Source organism: Dermacentor albipictus, chromosome 6 (assembly GCF_038994185.2).
Source record: "Dermacentor albipictus isolate Rhodes 1998 colony chromosome 6, USDA_Dalb.pri_finalv2, whole genome shotgun sequence".
NCBI lineage: Eukaryota > Metazoa > Arthropoda > Arachnida > Ixodida > Ixodidae > Dermacentor > Dermacentor albipictus.
The window spans coordinates 14,116,926-14,140,200 of NC_091826.1; the positions used below are offsets into that span (position 1 = coordinate 14,116,926).

General features: G+C 45.1%; 2 protein-coding genes across 8 annotated transcripts in view; both read right to left on the reverse strand.

Moving 5' to 3' along the window:
- The window catches only part of LOC139060785 (uncharacterized), a 50,263-nt gene extending 42,977 nt beyond the window's left edge, over window positions 1-7,286 (reverse strand). For 2 of the 4 annotated variants that reach the window (XR_011515042.1, XR_011515043.1), the window contains exon 1: window positions 6,992-7,286. Coding sequence is in view for 1 of the 4 variants with exons in the window: in XM_070539926.1 (XP_070396027.1) it covers window positions 5,387-5,574; window positions 6,656-6,673 (206 nt within the window). In the remaining 3 variants the exon portion in view is untranslated. Of the gene's footprint in view, window positions 1-5,386; window positions 5,575-6,655; window positions 6,919-6,991 lie in introns of those variants that run through there. The other 2 variants (XR_011515040.1, XM_070539926.1) reach the window with 2 other exon arrangements.
- A 3,395-nt stretch (window positions 7,287-10,681) lies between these two features.
- The window catches only part of fw (CUB and Sushi multiple domains furrowed), a 256,347-nt gene continuing 243,753 nt past the window's right edge, over window positions 10,682-23,275 (reverse strand). For 3 of the 4 annotated variants that reach the window (XM_070539927.1, XM_070539929.1, XM_070539930.1), the window contains exons 19-22: window positions 20,209-20,388; window positions 18,972-19,016; window positions 18,788-18,896; window positions 10,682-17,802 (exon numbers count right to left, since the gene is read on the reverse strand). In XM_070539927.1, the coding sequence (XP_070396028.1) occupies window positions 17,367-17,802; window positions 18,788-18,896; window positions 18,972-19,016; window positions 20,209-20,388 (770 nt within the window). In that variant the 3' untranslated portion in view covers window positions 10,682-17,366. The remainder of the gene's footprint in view (window positions 17,803-18,787; window positions 18,897-18,971; window positions 19,017-20,208; window positions 20,389-23,275) is intronic. The other variant, XM_070539928.1, reaches the window with a different exon arrangement.

Here is a 23,275-nt window from a genome sequence, read left to right on the forward strand (position 1 = left end):
ACGTTTAAAGTACACGAAATACCTCGTGCAACATACACATGTTACAATAGATTGGCAAAAGCACGTGTAACAAGTTCCACACCTCAGCAGATCTGCACCTCAAGGAATTGACGGAACAGAAGTAAATAAACCTACAATCAAAACATCGCATTATCAATCATACGTTCATTCGGTGAAAAAAGAAATTGGTAGTTTCGCTCGGTGGGTGAACCAGTGACAGCGACAGCAACATTCAGCGTTGAGCTTGATCTCCGCGGACGGTGTTCTATCTTGGTGCGGGCGCGACATGTTGGCACGAATAATTGCAGCTGGACAGAAGGAACAGTGCCCTGACAGCTAACAGGCTTCTCGCCATAAGGAGCGTCGCCAGTGTCGTTGGAGGCGTCACACATCGACGGTGCACGAAATCAATTGATCAATCAATCAGTCAATAAATAAATAAATAAATCTATCTACCTTATTTGCAAACAGATAGAGACCGAATAGATAATTTTCTGGACCGATAGTCGAGAAAGGCTCTAGTTCCCGTCCAGTAAAAAAAAAATCGCAGTTCCGCTCGATAGGCCAAGCACTGATTGCGATAGCAAATTAGTAGATAGCTGTATGAAATAAGGATAGTAGCTTTATAGGCCCTATAAACTCGTAAACGCTCGCTCACTTGCTAAATTAACAATGATAGAACATCTAAGCTTGACTGAACGAGAACGCACACGGAAACAGACACACAGATACAGTGCTGTCTTTGTGTGTCTGTTTCTTTCTACGTCCTTGTTCAGCCACGCTTACACATTCTATCATGGATTCAAACCGACTAGTTCTGTTAACGAGATTTAACTAATTTAACCAGCCCGGTGTCACGCGAGCGCAGGTAAACATGAACAAATCTCGCTCGATGACAGCGGAAACTGTCTGTGAAAGCGCTGGAGTTTGGAATCGTGGCAGCAGCCGCGAGCCAACTGATCTCCGTGCATCTGTCGCTTCAACGCGAGCGAAACGTCGAAAGCACAGCGCGTACGAAGCTACCACACTCTGCTACTACACGCACTCTGCAAACTTCGCGGATCGCTTTGAAGATGAGGCCCGCGCGGGCGTGCACGTTGGCCACGTCGCAGATTGCTTTCAAGAGGTACGAGCGCCTGCTGCGCGTCCCTACGGCGTCCGCCAAAGGCGTGAACTACGGCGTCCGAGATTCGCGTGGCTAACGCCGTAGTGGATGCAGCGGTTGTCTCCGCTCTGTAAGGAGCGGCGGGCGAGGTGGACATCGAGGCACCCTAGTGGCCGCGGGAGAAGGACGCCCTTCCTCCCTCAACTCACCGCCCTGCCTCGCGCGCCACAGGAGGGGGCACGCATCCGGGCGGCGTTCCTCTCTCGCGCACGCGAAGTTGAACCGCGTTCGCCGGTTCACCCTCACACACTTTCACTCATACGGAGTCTCACGGCGACGGCGACGGCAGAAATGCGTCTGGAGTGTCCATATAATTGCTGCCACGATAAAACAAAATACAGAAGTCAGCTGTGAAAACAACGCTAGGACATGTAGACACTATTCATTAATTTGCAGTTTAGCTGAAGAATTGGATAGAACTAAACAAAACAGAATAATTCAATTTAGATTCTGGTTTTCGAGAATAAGGAATTCGCAGTTTTGCTTGAAGTTCTCATTATTTCAAACTCGACAGATAACCTGCCCGAATACATTGAGCTGGAGAATTCAATTACACTTTCATCGTATACATCATAACAACTCTACAGCATAAACACTGTAACTACAATTGTGTTACTCCCACAAAACGATTATTTAGACAGTATTCATTTTGTCTTTGTAGTGCACCTAAATGTTAGCCTATGTTGTCTGTATTGATCAACGTGCCCATTTGCAGAACGCGCCCGTCGCTGTTCTTGGCTGCGTTCGTTCCGGACAGCAAAGCTTTCTGCTTGTTTGGCCTTGCCACAAAAACGCGGTTATCGCCAGCTACCAGCCTGCCTTTCGGGAAAACATTCGAGCGAGTGCTGGAGTGCGATTTGCAGGACCAACCTCCGCGTTGCATTCCTCAAGTATGCCGCAAAAAATAACATACCACAGCTTTCTGCCTGTTACTCAGCTTAGAAATGGGGTCACGGAGCCATCATAAAAGTTCCTGCGTACTTCTATGGCGCGAGGAGAACATGGTGCACCCACAAGACTGCACGCTTACTCGCCACTGGGTGATTTATTGCAAAAAAATTTCGCATACAATACGTCCTCCTGAGACACCAAGACACATGGAGAGAGAGAGCGAGAGAGAGAGCACTTTATTTGCAACCGTCAGAGAGTATGGGTGATCGGGGTGAGACGCAGTTCCCCCCTTTCACCGTCTACCTCCCCCTTAGACGTCGGCCGGAATTAGAGACCAAGACACAGGGAGGAACAGGCACTTTTCAATTTCGGTTAGTATTGCCAACTGGTATGTCATTAACGTGACAACCCCTTTTCGTCTAAAGACAACGGTTAGATTATGAAAGCATCATGTTCATTTCCGTGCACACAGCAACTGTCACGTTTATATTTTTATTTTTTGTAAAGGTCGCCGTGCTTCTCCCAGCGACACAGACGAACATATGCCATCGTGTATAGTGGGCCTGGCGTTTTCATGCTGCGTCCTGAGCTTTGATGTAATCTCGCAATATTTGGGTGTCACTTCGCGCGTGCTACTTATTTTTTTTTTCGTATGACACTGCACAGCCTACTATCTTTTTCGAAAGCTGAAAAATTAATTAAATTATGGGCTTTTACGCGCCAAACCTGCACTCTGATTATGAGGCACGCCGTAGTGGACGACTCCGGAAATTTCAACCGCCTAGGGTTTGTTAGCGTGCCCATAAACCTAAGCACACCGGTGTTTTCACATTTCGCCCCCCATCGAAATGCAGCCGCAGTGGCTGGAATTCGATCCCGCGATCTAGTGTTCAGCAGCCCAACACCATAGCCACTGAGCAACCACGGCGGGCTCGAAAGCTGAAAGCAAAAATATATTTAAGCCATTTGCATACATTTGCATGCGTCTGATTTCCCATCTAGGATAACTATCATAAGTATTCGCATCCAAATTAACATTTGATGACATTGAATGTGACGTGCTCAGAGAATGAAAAAAAATACGCGGAGCGCATGGCTGCCGATCGTGTTTTTTGTGCGCACTGGATGGGCGCTGGGGACACCGAGCTGATGCATTTTTGTGTCCCATGAAAGCCAAAGCGTTTCTGATTCACCTAGACTGCGTTCGGCTTATGCGCGACGAACCCAGCGCTCTCCGGGGGCGCTGCAGCCGCCGTGCGCTCCAAGTACTCGATTTCCATCTCTCAGCAGATACAAGGGGTCTCAGGAGGATGTATCCACAGGAGTTCATGCGGATAAATTCACGAAAAGAAATAGAGAGAGAGAAATATTGATAGCCGATGGTAAATATGCCTAACTATCAACGTTTGCTTCGTCCCATGGTTCCACCATCTCTCGTCTTTTCGTTGCGCTAGAAAAGTTGGAATAATGACCGTCAACAACTAGGCTGCTTATCCGTCTTGTTGCAAAGGTGGCTCCAAGTTCTTGTACAAGATGAAAAAATTAATGAGAAAGAAAGAAATACCTCCTAGAACTTCAGACATGAGCATGGTCGATCGGCCGCTCATACAGTTCGCCACAAGATTTTACGAAACGTGGGTACCGCAATGAACGTGCGCTTTGGCTCTGTGCTAGTACGGCGCATGCGTGTTGTCCATTAGCTCAAGGTATATATCGCAAAGAATAACTGCGCACTGAAACTTGGAATTACGGGCAAAAATTTCGTTTTCAAGGGCAAATTAGCTTTCTTGCAATTCCAATGTCCCCCTAAGCTTTTGTGGCCGACTGTGGATATGCCTAAACTACGCCACATTTCTTACTCAGAGCGCGTACCAACAGGGACAAAAATAAAAGAAAGACGTGACACGAGCGCTCGTGTTAGGTCTTTCTTCTTTGTCACGGTTGGTTCGTTCGCACTGTAAGCAACGATGCAGTTGTGCCGACTCACCCAGCTAGCTACGGTATTTCACTAAATAACGCTGACAACTCGCAGCTGTCAAGAGAAAGCCAGTATTGTCAAGTGCGACCTGTAGCAGTAAACAACAAAGGCAACGAAAAAAAAAAGGTGCTTCAAGCAACGTCCGACAAATTGGATTGGATTGGAGAAACTTTATTTATGCCTGCAGTTGGGCGCGCGAGCGCCCCGACGAGGGCCTACGTCATCCTCGAAATTGCCGTTACTCGGCGCGGGTCTCCGCTCGCCGTTGCCGGCTCGCTGGGTCCGTGCCTTTCGAGCGCCTCGAGGACCTGCTGGACAGATCGTGCCGCAATTGGACAGCTGTCACTAGTGAGATAATTGGTATACGTTTAGGCGAATTACAGACGACACTACAGGCCTCTTGGTACATGCATTTGGCGCATTGTGAGCGCACCTAAGCATATACCAACGGACCAGTGCCGGCTGTCAGTTTACGGCACTGTCTTTTGCGGGGGTGGTTTCAAGTACCTTTTCGCTTAATCGCTTTTTTCGTAGCGATGAACAGGAGCAGGAGTTTTCGCAGCGGGCATCGTATCATGTGGTGCGCGCGGCCGGAGGACGAGATATACAACTGGTACCGAAGCTTTCGTGGAAGCCCACCACTGGAAAATGGCCGCGTGTTGCACAGTCACCATACGTGCGTCGAGGAGACACTTCCGCCAAGCAAAAAAATAAAAAAGAAAGTATGACGTCACGCCCGAAACCGGAAGGTATGTCACGATAGGATGCTCCTTGCCATGAGTGTTTAAATTCTTCTAAGGTCCGGCATTTCGTGTTGTTTTTTCTTCTGTGAGGCTGCAGGTGGCCTCAGCTTTCGAGCGAGCGTCTCTATAAATTTGCTCGTGTACTTCCTGAAGAATGCGAGTGAACAAAATAGGGATCGATGACAGTGCCCTAGTGGTATCAAAAACCCAATTACATTTATTAGCTTAAAATGGCACACCCCATATACTTGACAGAACAAAATGATTATGTTTCAACAAATGAAAGGAACAGCATGCGCTACACACCACCTAAAAATAGCAGTTTTCGCGAAACCCCTTCACAGAATCATAGAAGCACTTACGCTTATGTGTAATGCCATGCAGTCATAGTGCTACGCACCAGTATTTGGGATGCCGAAGAGGCCCGTGGTGTGAAGACGACGACGACGTTTGGAGGCTAGCGCGGGCTGTTGCCTTTTGGCTCAGTGCAGCGTATATTTAAATGCACTTGCATATAGCTTCATGTCTGCGTCTTCCCACGTAACAATGTGAACAGTTACCAGACAAGATATAATTGTAACCAATCATTTAAGAAGCATTTTAACCTACCGGCTCTGGTGCCTGTAATATTCTGACTTGTATACGCAGAGTGAACAGTCACGGCTTGGCCGTCTCTTCGCGTAGCGCTCCACTTTCTTCATCACGGTGGGACAGGGCACACCGGCTGCGGCAGCATCCAGACAACCGTTGGCCAACAGTGTACGGTCAAGTTTTCCTTTGTGGATAAAGACCGTGCCCTACGCCAGGTAAAACTTGTGGTGAAGCGGATGAGGCACACGCCACTGCTTGAACAAACCCGCAAAGAAATAACACAACTACGAACCAAACCACTGCGCTCATGCTGCAGCAATGGCAGCCTGCAGGACAAACTATCACGCTCTGTGTGAGTTTCAAGCTTACAACGCACGAGCGCGTTGCCAAGAGCTGTCGCAGGTTGGCCAGCTGCACCGATTGGCGCCGCGCGCTCGACTTAAAAGGAGAGGGTTCCGCTGTTACATTGCCTCTTTACGCCTGCTTTCGCCGTTCCTCCTAAAAGGTAAAAGCATTTGTTTCTCGAAAAGAAACTGAACTGAGCGGCGGTCACCTTTTGCGCAATTCGGGTACAATTCATGCTTCTGAAAAAGAAAATATCTACCGTCACTTCCAAATTTTATGCCTGGTTTACGCCCCTCGATGCCTCGTAACGAAGGTTTTCGTGTTAGCTTTTAATGTCTAGGTTTGCATTTTCTCACTTTCGGTGTGCAGTCACAGTATATGCAACATGAAATTAGATGTAAACTCACGCTCTCGTACCTGCAATATTTCGCTGGCCGAAGTGCGTAGAATAATGACTGACGTATATATCTCGCACTGAAAGTGGCCACCATCTGTCTTTATTGTTTTCATGAGGCCAAAATATAGCGAATAAAACTGGAGGAAAGGGTGAAATGAAACCAGGAAGAAAGAGGCGATGTTCGAAGGAAGAACACCAAAGCCCTCTCGCTTTAAATCGCGAACATGGCGCCCATCGGCCCCACCTATCTAAACTTGACAGAGCGCTTTGCCACGCGCTCGCACATTGCAGCTCAAGCTGAGCCCAACAGTACATAGGCTCGCACAAGTCCCATATTTCTTGCGGCGGAAACATTGGTATGTAGGGTTCGACAAAAATAAACTACCACATCGTAAAATAAAAAAACGCACACAGCCATTTTTAGCATATGAAAGTTATCACAAAGTGAATTATTACTTTACTTGGCAATATTTCAATACTCATGAGCTGAATATATTTTTTCGCAATTTTGTTTCATTTTTTGCTCTCCATGCACATATTCGCACCTTCAAATTGTACTCCATTCCATGATCTCCTTGGTAATAGGTTCTTGGACTCTTCTTCCCAACATTGGGCCGGATGCGAAACACCGTGTGGTATTTCTGTCCGTCCGTTTGGCGGCCGTCTGGTTAGCGTAATAAGTGTCAATTCGGTCAACATGGGCTCGGGACGGCTGATAGCCTTTCTGGCACCGTGCCAAGCCTGGCCAAGCTCGCCATGATCGCACAGGGGCAGGAACGCATTTAGCCGCATACTTCGAAGCATCCGGTGCCCCGAGTCGCTAAAGATATTGGCAAGGCGATAGTTACCTCTCCAGAATAACACCCCCGAGTAAGGCTTACCTTTTCGCGAGAAGGCAGACCCCCGTGGCCGATGACCGCTGTAATGCACGTTCAAAGCCGAAATTAGCTCCGCGTTTCTTATCGTGACCCTTCGCTGTGTCTTGCCGGCTCAAAAAGCTTCACTTTGACTAATTCCAAACACTGCGTGAGATTTGAATTATTTTTTGTGCTTTTTTACTTTGTTGGTTTGTTGGCGATAAAGAAACGTGCATTAGTCGGATTACCCGGCCTATGCGAGGTGCACAGAAGAACGTTCTCGCCTCCTGTGCTTCGACGACGCAGGTAACGTGCTGAAGTCGAGAGTACAAGCATGGGGCGGATTCCACTAGCGTACTCCAGGCATGTGTATACAAACTTATAATTGCACGGTTGCGCACGCTTGAGGTGATTACGGTCACAATTATGCGGAGATGGCTTCCGCTCGATTCTATGCCACTCCTATCATCCACCGTTCACGGCCGGCTGATTCCATCGATAAAGCGGGAGGAGCGTCGTTTTCGCCACTGACGATGCGCGAAAAGCGCGAAAAGCTACAGCGCCGAAATACTAATCGCCGCCAAATCGCTACCCATGTGACTGCTGGGGCGCGGAGCAGGCCAACCTTTGCCTCCGCGTGTGAATTAAGGCTTAATGGACCCATAAATATGTCAGGGTGTCTTAGTATCTGGGTTTTTCTAAACGCGAACCATTCTTTGGCTCATTCCAGACATTTTACGGTAGGTTCCTTCTCGCTTCGTTTTTTAAAACAAATCTTTTTTTTTCCCCAAAAATACGCGAGTGGAACCCCTTCCAATACCGCATTGTTACTGCACCACATCCGTTCTTCTCCAGACTTCTGCAGAAGTTCATTTAGTAACGCCTATGAAATTTTTTTAATTTCCGACCCTGTTTACGACTGTATTTTGTTTTGTGCTACTCTGACTATAGTATTGCTGCCTTTTTTTTTCGTATCGTTGTAATGAAGTGCGCCCTATGCGCGTGATATTGAACCGGTCTATTTTACAGCGCTTACATTTAAAACAAATGCGAAATGCGAAGGATGTGGGTTCGGTTCCCACCTGCGGCATGTTGTTTTTTCATCCATTTTGATTTCCATTAATTTATTGTTTCTTCATTTCATTTATTAAGCACATCTAATTTCCCCTATGTTGTCCTTGGTGTCAGTGTTTGTTGGCTTCTTATGACATGACTAATAAAAATCGGTCAACCCCCTCTCTTCTTGCATATATATATATATATATATATATATATATATATATATATATATATATATATATATATATATATATATATATATATATATATATATATATATAGAGAGAGAGAGAGAGAGAGAGAGAGAGAGAGAGAGAGAGAGAGAGAGAGACACCCACATTTGTGCTTTCTCGCAAATCTGGGTCTCTGGGTGCCACGTCGGGCTGCTGTGCTGTAGGAACAGGCATGCCGCTTTTCCAAGAACTTCTGTGACCCCGACATTGGTCACTGTGGATGCAAGACTGGATATGTGGCACTGGGTACGTGACGCACTTCAACGAATCTCTGTGACGCTGACATGGAGCACTGAACCCAATGAATTCAATGAACCTCTTTGACTTGGGTCACTGGGTATGTGTCAGCGGGTGTGTGCGGCTTTTAACTAAACGCCTTTGATGCCAACTTGAGTAAGAAGGCATGTGCCACTGGGAATATGCAGCTCCACGATGACAAAACAGATCTTTTTAAAAAATTCACCGATGCTCGGGGTAACAGAATCCGCGCCGAGCACGGACTCTAAAGCGGTGCCACGTGATCGCGCAACGTGCGCAGTGGGAAGAGTGGGAGTGGAGCCCTGCTGCATTTCTACCAACCGCTCTCGCGGCGGGCTATGTCGATCAACCGAATAGGCACTCCACATACGGGCACTCCGCAAAATGGGTAAAGGTAGTAAACCAAATGCTCTCGCTTTTGGAACCAGTTGTCATGCCATCATTGAAGTTGTAACTTAGCGCGATAAAAACCACAGAGAAAAGAAAGGAGTGGTCTGTGTACTTTTATCCCGCTAAGTTGCTACTTCAATTATGGAAAACCACTAGCACAACAGTCAACTCTTCTAGCCATGCCATCGCCGTCACTCTTATACTGTCGCCACTACCACCGTCTTGTTGTTATCGTCCCACACACGCTTACATCACAAATATATTTGGTCATTTTATACAGCACGTCAGTCCGTCTGGCATAGCTTTACAGAAGCCCACACAATGCCGGACAGCCAGTGACAAAGGAAATTCTTCGCCTGGCATGGGTTTCCACAGTTAGCGGGATCTGCACAATCTTCTTATTATTTGCGTTTCCGAGAGTTATTGTATTTTAATTTGAGTGATTAACTACAGTAGCACTGTCTACAAGCACTGACTGAAGAAGAAGCTAGTCTTCTGGCCGGGTCTGGGTCTCGTAGGGCGTGACCTCACCAGTGACTCAAATTAGACATAAAATGGCGAAACATTCGCACAGATATACGACATACGGCGCTTAGGATTTCGGACTTATTCTTACGAAATGTGACATGTCATTAAATCAAGATTGTAAAGTCACAGCTATTCGTAAATTGTTTCTGAGTGCCAATTATTTTTATGTCATTTCTGATTTAAAAAAAAAAACATGAGACGGAAACATCACCGTATCTCACCTAAGTGTCATTGCGTGTTCTGGTGGTGGTTGTAAACTTTGCTGAAAGGGGGTAGGGTTAGGGGGACATGGCTGAGGGATCGGGCTCGAGTAAAGCCCTGGGCCTGCTTGGCTTTCTCCGCCCAGTCCACCAGTTCAAGCTGTCGGTCGACGTCCCCGGAACTGAGCCAGGCCGTCCAGTCAGCCTCGCTGCTGACGGGGGGAGGAGAAAACGGGAGCGAGGTGCATTCCCACATTATGTGTGTGAGTGTTACTGTTTCTGAACAGAGCCTACATTGGTCGCTTTCTTTGTCCCCTGTGATTTTGTTAATGTACTTTGGGTGTGGTTATGTGTTTGTGTGGAGTCGTCTAAACGCGACCGCTTGCGTTTTATCGAGTTGCTTGGCCGGAGCTGGGAGTGCGCGACACCTCAAGCGATACCTATGGGCTGTTTCATGATAGGTCTCGCAGGGTTCCTCGTGTCTCTCCTCCTCATTCACGCCGTCCGCATCCGCGGACGAGGCTGGGCGCGCGAGGTCTCGAGCGAAACTGTGAGCCAACGCGTTGCCGGGCACAGCTGCGTGAGCGGGGGTCTAAGCGGGCGCATTAGAAGCAGGAGTGCTCCAAAGCAAATGAGTGAATTAATGAGCCGTGCCCTGCGCCACACCATGCCAATGTACTAGGGCGCCTGCGCCGCTAGAGCGTAAGGGAGAGCTACTCGTCACTTCTGCATGACTTACCCATTGTTTACGAGCGTGTCGTAAGCACGGTCAAACACGCCTGCATTTCCTAAACTACTTGCTTGGTCTTTTCTCTGCGAAGCCAGAATGGCCTGCATAACAGAACTAATAATTTTCTTTCAGGAAAATATGGTTCGTGGTTGAACGTCAGTATAGGAGAGAATGATTAAGAAATATGATAAAAGGTACAAGTGGCAACACTGGGACTGCGATGATATGTGTCACGCAGGTGGCGCTGGAGTCTTGCCTGTTGTAGACTGTGAAGAGTGAGATTCTCCACCATGGTTGAAGAAAGCACAAGACATCGTTCAGCGTTCCATAATTTTTTTTAATAAACTCTCACAACGTCAACTCGCGGGTGCACTACTATCATTTGGTTGCGTGCTCTCAGAGAAAAAAAAAGCAGCACAGCAAACAGCAAGTGCGGATCCGAAACCAAAAACTGTGCTGCAACATAGTGGAATGCGAGCGCCCGTTTGCGCATGCTCCGAGGTACCGTGCCTGTGACGAATAACTTAGTAACAGTCTGTACAAAAGGAAAAATAAGTAAAACAGAAGGCTTCGTTGTACATCACATTCATTCTCAACAGAAGAGGAAAAAAGAGAGTTAAAATAACAATACAATACTTCTCCTAAAGGTGCATCTTTCTGTTCTCCCTGTAAGTGGCACACACAACAGATTTAGTGCATACATTTTACATATTACATGTTTCATTGAAAACAGAGAATAACACAAAGCGGCACACGTAACTATGACGTCGATCCAAGCAGATGCCTGTGTGAAAGGTGCAACCATCTCGTTGGCCCAGATATTCAGATTTAGGAGAAAAAAATGACATCAAGCATTACATATTGAAACACACACGTGAATTGCAAGAATTCCATCATTTGGGAATGACTGAAGTAAGTTGAATAATCTTTGTTGAACTTAAAGCAAAGGATAAATTAAGGTTAGTCGTGGAGGACATTTTTTATGCCCAAACATTCAGTTGTGTTAGAAAAAATTTAGAGAAGACCTGAAATAGGTGATAGAAATTGAACTATTTTGCTTGTTTTTCGCAACTGTTATGACAGCAGAGATCCTAATTACGTAGATTGCATCTATTAGCAGATCTAAACTAAAACAAGGGAGATATGTGCATGTATTTTTCTAAATTATTCGAGCATTTTGTGATTTAGTCTTCTTAGAAATTCGCCCAAACAAAGTATGAATTTCAAGTAGGCTGGATACAAACAATATTTGTAAATTTTTGACGGCATAAAAGAAGCTGCCTAAGTAACTGCGATATCTGTTGTTGATGGCTCGATATGAGTCATAAGCTGAGTGCTTAAATATATTTTTATGCCTACCGATATTTATAGCCAAAAAAAAGAACTATCGACATTCAACAACCCCAGGAACTTACCTTCCTCCTTAATATTCGACACATTTCATTAAATATCGTTCACCGGTAACCCAATGAGAACTCAGGGTTTCGCATAAAGGGAAAATTGAGTTGATCAGGAGGTGAGCTTCCTCTAAAGACATGAAAGCATGGTCAGACCACGTGACCTACATTTTAGTATACGATTTCGATGCAAACCTGTTACTGAGAGAAAAGGCGCTTACAGTAACTCATTCGTGCGGTCAAATATGTTCTAGCGCCGCTCTGCAAGATGTAATTTGAAAGCAAAACAATAAAAACGAAAGCATTTTCATTAGACAATCTAAAAATATCAATTTTAAAACGTTATAAGTAGTGAGGTTTAAAGCGCTGCTGAGTTCAGGCAAATTTATTCCCAATGCATCCTCTAGCGAAGTTGTAAAATATTTCTAGATTCGGTGCAGCAGCAATAAACGCATTGAGACACCACCTTGATAGGATAGGCGCATGTCGAATGCATGATCAATACCAAATAGGAAAACCAGTAGCAACGAGCCATTATTTACCTCTGTAGCTAGTAGCGAGCCCCACGGCACGTATTAGTTTCAGAATTCAAGCTCGTCGTTAGTCCGAGAATGTACACTCTTGATAAGCAGATGCACTATTTTATGCATCTATTTGTGACAATAAATAGAATTGCTCTATAAGAATCGCCAGCTCGCTGCTCCCTGATTAAGATCGAATAGCACAAATTATAATGCATAGCAGAAAATCGAGACAAAATGGTCGGTCAGAAAGTACGTATGAAGCCGAACATTTATTACTGGCTGGTTTGAATGCCCCTGAATTTAAATTAGGACCAAACAGTCCCTCGTACGCGGTCGGGAGCTTCCCTCATTACTCCCCCCCCCCCCCATTGAGCATTACAAGTTTATGAAATCTTCACAAATGTGTTGCCGAAAATAACTGACACTTTCGCCCGAAGGCTGAAGCACTAATTGCGACAGACAAGTTTACCGCTGCGCTTGAGCGCATCGGACGATGTTCTAACTGTACGCGAATTTGACAAATGTGGATGCGACGTACGCGTGTGCGCCAAAATGTCTGCCAACCTTACAGGCTTTAACACACCATGTAAGACCTGCAATGACATCGATAAGGTGCCACTTCATTGCTCTTAAACAGCCACGCCAGCAAAATTGCATCTTCCAGGTTTGAGCAGTGGTATGGTTTTGCACTTTGATTATTTTGCACTTTGAGAAAACTTCAGATAAAGGCCATGCACTGAGAATGTTATGTTTTATGACATGTGTTTGCGATCTGCCACTGTCAAAATTTTGAGGAATAATTTAGTCAAGAGCGTAGGATCTAGATTGAGCAACTTTGGCAGGTAAATAGCATACCTTGCGCATACCGCTTGAATTAACGCATAAGCTACGTATACATAACTATTTCCTTAGGATCATGGGAACGCCAAAAGGGATGAGGAAAGCTAAAATTAGCCTGGAGTGTTCACGTAATCGCTATCGCACTACTAATGTTCTTCGCTGCTGCACTCACTTTATGAATGTTCGTCTGCTTTGCTTGAACACGTGGTACTTACTCAGCCAAGCATATCTATACAGCAAGTCAAACGTTTCTGTGATACATCGTAAAGTGCAATGCACATCATAAATCATAGTAGACCATGACTATCAGGGCTTAATACTTCTTTGTATGGTCGGCCAGAACAGAACTTCTGAAGACCTTGCCGCACACTAAGATTAGTTTCAGGCTGTGCTAATCTATCAAACATAAATCTATACAGCAGAAACAATATGATCACGTTTGCATAAAGATAGTTTTCTCTCATAAGTTACTCTGCAAAGATATGGCTAAATATAAATGTAAGAATCAAGTCTGTAACTACCACTGCACTTAAACCAACCTAATTTCATTAAGGCAATGTAACTTGAGAGAAAACTTTAGTTCTGGAGCTACAGTCTTAATAAATACACAGTAGATACTTCTGTACAGCTAGGCATGCTGGTTTATCTAATACCGAACACCCCTACAAACCATTTCATTGTTTACATCGGCAACATCGAAGTACAATAGTTATGAGAGAAACTGAACCTGAAAACTCTGTATTAATTTTGAACATGTGGTACACACCAAAATGTTTGACACAACAGTTTGACAGTGATCGCTATTAAAACCGATAACATGCCGTCTTCATGTCGTCTGTACAGCTATTATCATTTTACGTGCACAAGAAGTCATCAAAAAAGCAAACTTCATTCTGAATCATCAGCTACTTCGCTTTACCATTTGAGGTTAAGAGCGTTCGCCATGGGACAATCCAAAACCCTTGCGAGTGCAAAATTGGCAACAGAAAAGTAGTTTTGCTCTGCATCCGCTCAGCCATTGTCAATATGGTGTCAGTGTAGTTAACAGCAAGGATGGAAGGACGGGCAAGGATATAACACAACGTCACATGTGTTCTATCTTATTTCGTCGTTGTTTTTCGTCCGCAGCTTGAGCAGAATCATGCTTACGGTCTTCTCAAACCAAACCTGTGCTTATGCAGATTTGTTAAATTTGAAAGAGCAAGCTAAATGTACCATCTGATCGCAGCATATTAAGTTATAGATTTTTTACAGAAGCATATTTAAAACAAAACCTAAGGAAGTGCGAAGTTCACAACACACAAACTTCGCAAATAAAATAGATACGACAATCTTAAGTAAATATGATATACCATATAAACTTATGATAAACGACTCCGCATAATCATGTGGATCTTTAAATATCACCTTTACATTATTCATGCAATGTTACACTTTTGTTACACTTACACTGTAAATATATCATACTCGCCTCCTTCCGAGCACGTAAACTGTACAGTTAACAGCTCAATAAATAAATTGCGATTCCTGTTCTCTGTGTGGAGATGTGGAATTTGTTAAGTTCAAGGAAGTTTAAGCATGTGCAGCGTTTAAACATTCTTGAATTTCACAAATTCTGGCTGATTTTGACGAAGCGTTTGACAAATCCAGCTTACAACATTAGGCACCGTAATTCTTTGATTTGAATGTGGGTTCTTACATCAATTAAGTGTTTGTCCTAAAACAATATATCTGTATTTCGCATGAGTTGGAATAGGTAAATCGAAGGTAGACTCGAACTAAAGTTTCCTCCTCTTAAATTTCGTGCTATTACATATTATTCTGCATCAAAAACAACATAGTCGTTACAGTAAGTCCTGTAACGCCACTGGCCGCCTAATGTGCAAAACGTCCAAAGACTAACCCCGTCCAGCATTCGTTTTTTCTTAGCGTAATGTAATTCCTAGGTGACGCTATCAGCTCGTATGATTTTCGATTCTACGACATGGTCTTTGTGTGCGAAATTGCAGTTTCGATGAATACCAAATTGTACGCATAGCACACTGAATTATTGGCAGCCATCTAAGACACTACAGCTGCGACGCGTTATTTTTAAATCAACTTTAATTAAAACTAGGCTCCCTCTGATCCTTTGTAAATAAATACAAGTGAAACAAATTCCCTCGCGGGGCGAGAAGTGATACGCCTGACATAAAAATTTGCTGTATTTAAAGGCAAAAATAAATTTAATCTAGTCGAAATACTTCTGAATTACGCCTTCAATTTCTTTTTATAGCAAATGCAGAAAATCCCCTAATTTCATATTTAGAAACTTGATCTTCAAACTAGTTAACGTGGATAATGATAACATAGTTAATGATAACATAGTTCTTTAAACCACGCCTAGTAAAGCAAAGAAAGTGGACAATATCGATAGAATTTAAACAGCTTTCCATTAAGCCACTGATTTGGGAATGTCGCTTTTGTGAGACCGATCTAATGACAATAACTGTATCGCAAGAACGAGATACGTGCGCTCATTATTTCTTCTCATCAAGCGCCCCAAGTGCTAGAATTCAGAGAATTTTAATATCTGTTTTTGGTGAACAGTTGCAGATTTACAAACTTAGAACTTGTACATTTATTATTTTGTGCCGATTTGCAGGAATTTAAGCAAAGAAATGCGCTCGCAATTTATGAAAAGATAGTAATGCTAAAGGCTTCTGAACGTTTACTTTTCTTGAACTTTTACCAATTTTATTATTATCTATCTGCCGGTTGAAGGACGAAAGCATTTCTGCGCCTCACATGCATATGCATAAGGTAAATGGATGAGTGCCCCGAGCCAACGCTACCTTTAAAGGTCGTAGACTGAGTTTGCCTTCTTTGAAGACAAAAAGAAAAATAAGTGATAATTTATTATTTTAGCAATGACTTGTTTCATTGCTTTTTCTTCGAGCTTTATTTTAACATATGAAACTCTGAGCCACTTCAGCAATAAATAAGCAGCCCTTTATCGCCTTTGAAACATAAACCGAAACAATATGGCAACCTTTCTGCAACTAAAAACGTATCGTTGTCATACCAACAATCGTACATTTGTGAACCTTTGTTCCCACTTGATTTTCATGCAGTTCGAAAAATTCATTCTACCACTATTTGAAAATATACTGGCTCTTTTAAATATTAGCGGCATCAAGGTGAACCGTCAAACGGCAGTTGCTCTTTAGCAACTGCCGTTTTTCTGCGCTAATAATACGTTCGCTTATGAGCTATTGTATACGTCCCTCTACTCGCTAGTTAATGACATCACGTGTAAGCTTTACTCTAGCTGATACGCTGAAGCCGGTTGAAATAACCGCTTCTTAGGCCACTGTACATGCAGACACAATAATTTGCGACGTCGACTGTGTAAATCTCTACTTATGGTATTTGTAGCACAGTGTTCTCTTCGTTCGCCAATAGCTTCAAAGCGGCAGTTGGCTGAATACCGTTAAACTGCAGGATGACGTCACTATCATGGAAAACATCGCTTCTCAGTTTCCACAGAGCGTTTCGCCTATTCAAATGTTCTCAGATGCTGCGGAGAATTCCACCCCGTAACATAGCAATCGAAAAACAATAATGTAACTTTCATACACAGTTGCCTTCCGACACATCCATTCGTTTGAGAAGGGTGACACGGTTTGCCTGACGTCCTCGGTGCCGCAACAGGCATTCACACGGCTCACGCAACGCCATCACCAACACCACACAATGACCTTTTCACCTTTGCAACGACGCTGTTTTTGACCCGCAGTAGTACTTCCGCAGTAAGGCACAGTCACGGTCGTCTTCAGCACGCTGTTGGCCTAGACCGTACTTCGTAGCACTTCTACTAGGCGAAGACACTCCTGACCACTTAAACGGCCTCCGTTCTTCGATGGAGACAATGTTACGAGTGTAAAATGACCTCGCATATCTGGATATCCCACATCAGACGGCACTATGATATATGCTGGATGAATAACCGCAATCACGCCAGTTGAAACAGCGAGGTTACCGGCGCACTCTAGTCTTAAGGTATCCACCAGCAAGAACCAACAACGTCATGAGTTGTCGCTTCTTCGACGTCGAAAAACCTTAGGCGTTTCCTCACAGGTCCCGCTGACTCACGAGGCACCAAAATCGTCACAGGGAACCAACTCCCTGTGTGATCAGGATGCAGCCACGCAGATTCGGCGTTCATATCGAAACAGCGGCGAGTGCTCTGATGACGCAGTCACACGTCGTGACTCTGTAGCGTGGAAGACATGTGGTGACCGTTGGCGTTGGTGCCCGCTGCGGGACTCCTGTTGCTGCCGTACGCCTGGTGATGGCTGACGTTGTTGTTGTTATGCCTGGGTGGTGCGTGAGGCGGCGAAGGCGGAACACCGAGGTTGATCCTGGCAACACTGGAGGCAGCGTTTGGCGATGTCAGGTTTTGTCCGTTGACCGTTACGTTGGCGTAGATTGGCTGCGGTCCAGCTGCGAAGGTGACCAGGCCGTTGGGGTTGTGCCGGATACCATTGCTATAGGGGGCAGTGCTGTTGGCGTCGGCAGCCTCGAGAGCCAACCGGGAGAAGGACATCACCGTGGCGTTGTCCTTCTCCAGCCCACGGCTCACGTCGATGTTTTCCGTGTTCTTGACCCGCTGGGCTCTCCTGTAGGGGGCGATACTGATCACACTGGCTAACGCGTCAGCTGAGCTGGCGGCTTTGCTTCATATATGTCTTCTATAAATGGTTAAAATTTCATTACCTCATATCACTGAAATAGGTAGGCGGATCGCTGAGCATTCCTGTTTTTTTATGCAATTATGAATTCCCACTGATTGACAGCCTCAGCCTTCATGATGTTCCTCGTTCTAATTAAAGAGTTGCTATCGTTTTAGTTCTATTCTAAATTCTATTCTATTCTATTCTAAACAAGGAATATCACGAAGGCTGATGTTCCTCGTTCTAATTAAAGCGTTGCTATCGGTTTAGTTCTATGTCGAATCTTTCCAGCTTGAGTGGCGAATAGGCAGCTATTTTGCCAGCAGTGTTGTCTCCAGAAGGGTTAACTTTACACTCTAGCTGATCTTTTCCCAGAGTAGCGGAATGCTTACAAACTACTTTCGCGAAAATTCCATGCCGCGATGACGCCCGCATATGCCTTCGGTACGGCGAATGCACTATGAAAGCCTAGAATGACCTTATTCTGAGAGTGATCTGAATGCTTCTTTTAGATACGAAGGCCGTGTAATAACGAGTACTGAGTACTGCCATACTAAGTGTTATCTTTAGAGTACCGGTGTCGTACACACTAAATATAAACGCGTTACGGCAAGCGGTAATGCAGCGTTTTTTTACAGAATAAATTTGTATGACACGAAATGTACATAGCTGTAAGGATGAACTACATCAAGAGAGTCAGTTATTGGACAAGACCTCTACAAAACGTTAGCGTCAATGGTTGTTATTGTTTCCGCCGACAAAACATCATTTTGTGAAGGGCTAGTTTACGTAAATCATGTTAATTATAGAGGCGGCTTTGATTGCCTGAATAATTTCAATAGCACATTCATATCACTTTGTTTGCTCAATACATTAAACACAAACTCTGCAATGTTGCAAACAAGGCCCCTATTTAGGTATATATAGAATGTGGAATGGTACTTACGTTCGCATCCAAACAATAGCCACCACTATTGCGATCACAAGCAAAGCTCCTGCACCAACAGCAATAGCGATTCCCACTGTCCTCGAGGAATCGTAGGTGAAGTCCGCACCTGCAGCAGAGTTTCGGTTAGATGAGTTAACCAGATTCAACGGACAAAGATGATAAATGAGATGGAGATTCTTACGATTGCTGTCAGCGCCTTCTATATCATTGCCGATCATCGGAATATCTGAAAAAGAGCACAAGAAAGCGAAAATGTCGGTTCCATATTTATCACATTGCAGCGCAGTACCTTCAAGATCGATCGATCGATCGATCGATCGATATCTATCTATCTATCTATCTATCTATCTATCTATCTATCTATCTATCTATCTATCTATATATCTATATATCTATCTATCTATCTATCTATCTATCTATCTATCTATCTATCTATCTATCTATCTATCTATCTATCCATCCATCCATCCATCCATCCATCCATCCATCCATCCATCCATCCATCCATCCATCCATCCATCCATCCATCTATCTATCTATCTATCTATCTATCTATCTATCTATCTATCTATCTATCTATCTATCTATCTATCTATCTATCTATCTATCTATCTATCTATCGCTCTACAGAGAGCGCGCAGGTTTCGGACGGCATGTCAGCGCAACCATGGCTGGCGTATACGCGCAGCTCTTAAACGGTTGTCACACGGCGCACTTTTGATCGCGATCAAGCCCGATCCGCACGAAATTTTTTGGTCATGATTTGCTCCTTTACGCATGCTTCGCGCGGGAGCCAATCGCAGTCGAGAATTTCGATCCGGATCGGGCTTGTCCGCGAACAAAAATGGACGTGTGACACCGGTATTAGGCGCCCGTTCCTGGGTTCAGCGTCAGCGTACCTCGGCTCGTGCTCGTGCCACTGCTCGTGCGTTCGTCGACGTCTTCTTGCACAGCTGGTTCCGATGCCGCTCATCATGCCAGCGTACACATACTGACCCTGCCTCTGCGAAGGCGCTGACGTCACTCGCCCACTGCCAGTCGGTGCGGTGATTTCGGTCTCAAATTCTTGACCTCAATATATAGTGAAATGATAACACCTATACAGCTGCGCTCAAATTTCGCATTACAGAGTATCGTAATCGTCGGTCACTTTTCTTTTTCATCCGATCCCACTGTTTTCTCTTCTCGTCAATTCGTGACTAGCTTGTTTTCAATTCTCCTCGCGCCGCCCGGTCAACTGGCGATGAACGAAAAGAATAATTGCAATAGAATCGTTGCATCCACCCGGCCAATATCTTCGCTGTAAGGCCCATGGTGGTACGCACTCCATATCATAACGTCCAGCAGGCCAGTTAGGCCACTGACGTTGTCTAAACCCATTAGCTCACACTGAATATGAGCAGGCATCGAATTCTCACCAGTGCAACGTGGTTCGCGTCCACTCCAGTGACCGTCTTCGCCGCAGGTCCTGACAGCATCGCCAATCAGTTTGAAATCGTGAAGGCACTCGTACTCGACCATGCTGCCGAACGTTGTGGTACCGTTTAGGATCAGCCCACGACCGTTACTGATCACCGACGGGTTGCCGCAGTCCAGCACTGCGACCAAAACGAGGCAAAGAAAGCAGTGAGCGCATTCATTATAATAAAATTGGGTTGACGTATATTGGTAAATTAGGGCGGTTTGTCAGCTGGGCAGTACAGTGGTGTCGCACAGAAGTGCACACAATCGCGAATATCGGAATTTGGCAGAACGACGCCACAGCTACTGATCGACCTGGACAATTGTCAGTTCAGTATTGCAGGCAGTAGCCCTCATGTGGTTTCGATTACGGGACTCGAAATATCCCTATACGTATGTAGCTTCTTGAAAGAAGATAAAACAATGCAGGTGGAATTAGCGAACAACAAATGTGGCTTCCAACAAACTAGCAGCTTCGTCGCTCTACTGGAGTCCCGCAAGAGTAAAAAAAATAGTTATTTGGCGTATCTTTTTATCTAGCCATGAGTATGCCTGCTCATTCATTGGTCTGTTTAGCTTTCACTCTCTAGCACTCGCATTCATAAAAGCGCAGTGAACGCAAACTTAGTTTCAGTGGTCCAGAAAACAGAGAAAAACGGGACAAGAGGTACAATGTCGAAAACCATCCGCCAACTGTTTTTTTTTAGAGCGCTCTTAGAGCAGTCTGAAAGCACTCTTTTAAAAGCGTTTTTTTTTTTGAGCAATTAAGAGTTGCTTTTAAAGTAGGTCTTATAGGCACCCGTTGCTGCGGCGAGCGTCGGCGCCCTACATCGTAACCGAGTGAACGAGCATAGGGAATGATTAGAGCGAACGCGGAGCGTAGCAGGGAATGAAAAAAGCGGTGAGAGCGAAGAGAGTGCGAGGACGAAAATGGAGGAGGGTGCGGCGAAAGCGTGACAAGGAAAGCTTAGTGCCGTGCCTGAGGGGCCTTTGCGGCGACGATGACTACGAGATGGCGCCAGAGTAGCGCGCGTCGTCTGTATGGAAACAAAGCGCTGCATGAGCTCTGGTTGTCTGCGGCGCCTGCTGTGAATCGCGCACACGCGTCATCCGCGCTCTGCCTCTCGCGATCTCCCGATTAGCGAGGCAGTCGCGCCACACTACGCTCCGTTTGAAACGTGTCGCACTAGACAGATTGTCCGCGCCAGCCAGTATATCGCGAAATGAAAGCACGTATACAGCTGCGCTTAAATTTCGCAGTAAGGTATATCGTAACCGTCAGTGAATTTCTTTCTTTTCTTTACTATCAATGTATGAGTAGATGCTAGTGCCTGTTCGGCGACGCCAGCTGCTCCTCCCCCTCCTAATTCGTAGATGTTTTTGAAAAAAAAATGTTTCGGACAAGAACTACAGTAACAGTAGTCCTAAGTTCATATATACACACAAAACATAAGCACACAAGAACGAATGCCCTTCGCAGTCCACAAAATTGAGATAGTCATGTTGGTGGCAAGCGTAGTACTCGCGAATACGCACACAAGAGCCACGGGAATGCGGTAACTAAAGTGATTAAAGAAAATATGTACAACAGAAATATGTGCAAACGTTGAATGAATGTATTACTTCCACAAATACAATGATGTCATGATAAAAGTTACGATATCATAATTTTTAACGCTAAGAGATTTGTGATTCTTCAAGAAATTCTACTAATACGCATGGAGCAATTCAGTTGCAAATTTTCAAATGGCCATGTAGTCACGATTCTATCTTTTGATATCGGCCTCCTATACCGAGCATGTATCATCACTAAAAGGCTCTTACGGCGAGTGCCATAATTTTTGCAGTGTAATGGAAGATTTCCTATGTGTTTTTCAATCTCTTCACAAGAGCATACAGTGCTGTCGGTTTTCCCTATCTTGTACATCCGTGGCACATCCGGGGCACATCCGGGGCACATCCGTGGCATCTATGCTTCAACTATACAGGACGCTCTTCCTAGGATACTTGCGATACAGCACACCAGTGCTGTCCAATGCTAACAAAACTAGCATCCATGTCCTACAGAGCATTCAAGGCCAAGCCCTTCGAACATGTCTGGGGCTACCTCGAAATGCTTCAACCGTGGCAACAATTGCCCTCGCGAGAGACAACCTAATAAGGACCTATATAGATATCGACACACTACGGGCGCATGTTCGCCATATATCCAGAGTCCCTGACCACCATCTCGCTCACTTGCCTGAGAAAAGACCCAAGGCAGCGTTCTCCAGATCGATTGCGGCTAACCGGCACTCTTTGTCTTTGAGGCACTCACCCGCAACAAGAACGCCATCCCCTATGTGGTGCTTGAAGAAGCCTCCTGTGTACCTTGCTGTTCCAGGAATAGTGAAGAAAGCTAGCCTGACCACCGCGGCTCTCAAGCAGACCACATTGGAACTTCTACATTTTTCATATGCTAACCGAATTCATGTTTACACGGATGGTTCCGTGTCCGAAAATTCTACGGGCGCCGTTGTTCTACCATCTCAATCGGTCGTCATCAAGTTCAAAACTTCTCACGTAACGACATCTACAGGTTCTGAACTGGCCGCTCTTCGCGCTGCTGTCGAATACATTGAAAAAGAACCGCCCAACAAATGGGCAATATTTTGTGACTCGAAAGCAGCCCTCCAGAGCTTGCGAAGCTTACGACGTGGTAATTATGAACAGCTGGTGTCACAAATCAACGAAACCTGCCATTGCGCATCTGAACGAGGACATGACATCATATTTCAGTGGCTGCCGGGACACTGTGGCATCGTTGGTAATCACCTCGCCGATGACGCTGCCCGACGTGCCCAGGCTGGCTCACCGACAGTCCTTATTCCTTTATCCAGAGTCGACGCTGCAAGAGAGCTTCGCAGTCTTGCTCGTGCAATCACGTTAGGTTGCTGGCATACACCACAGAACTCTAAGTGTCGTTTACACAGTCTCGACCCATCACTAAAACTTACATTACCAGCGAACCTTCCACGACGTGAC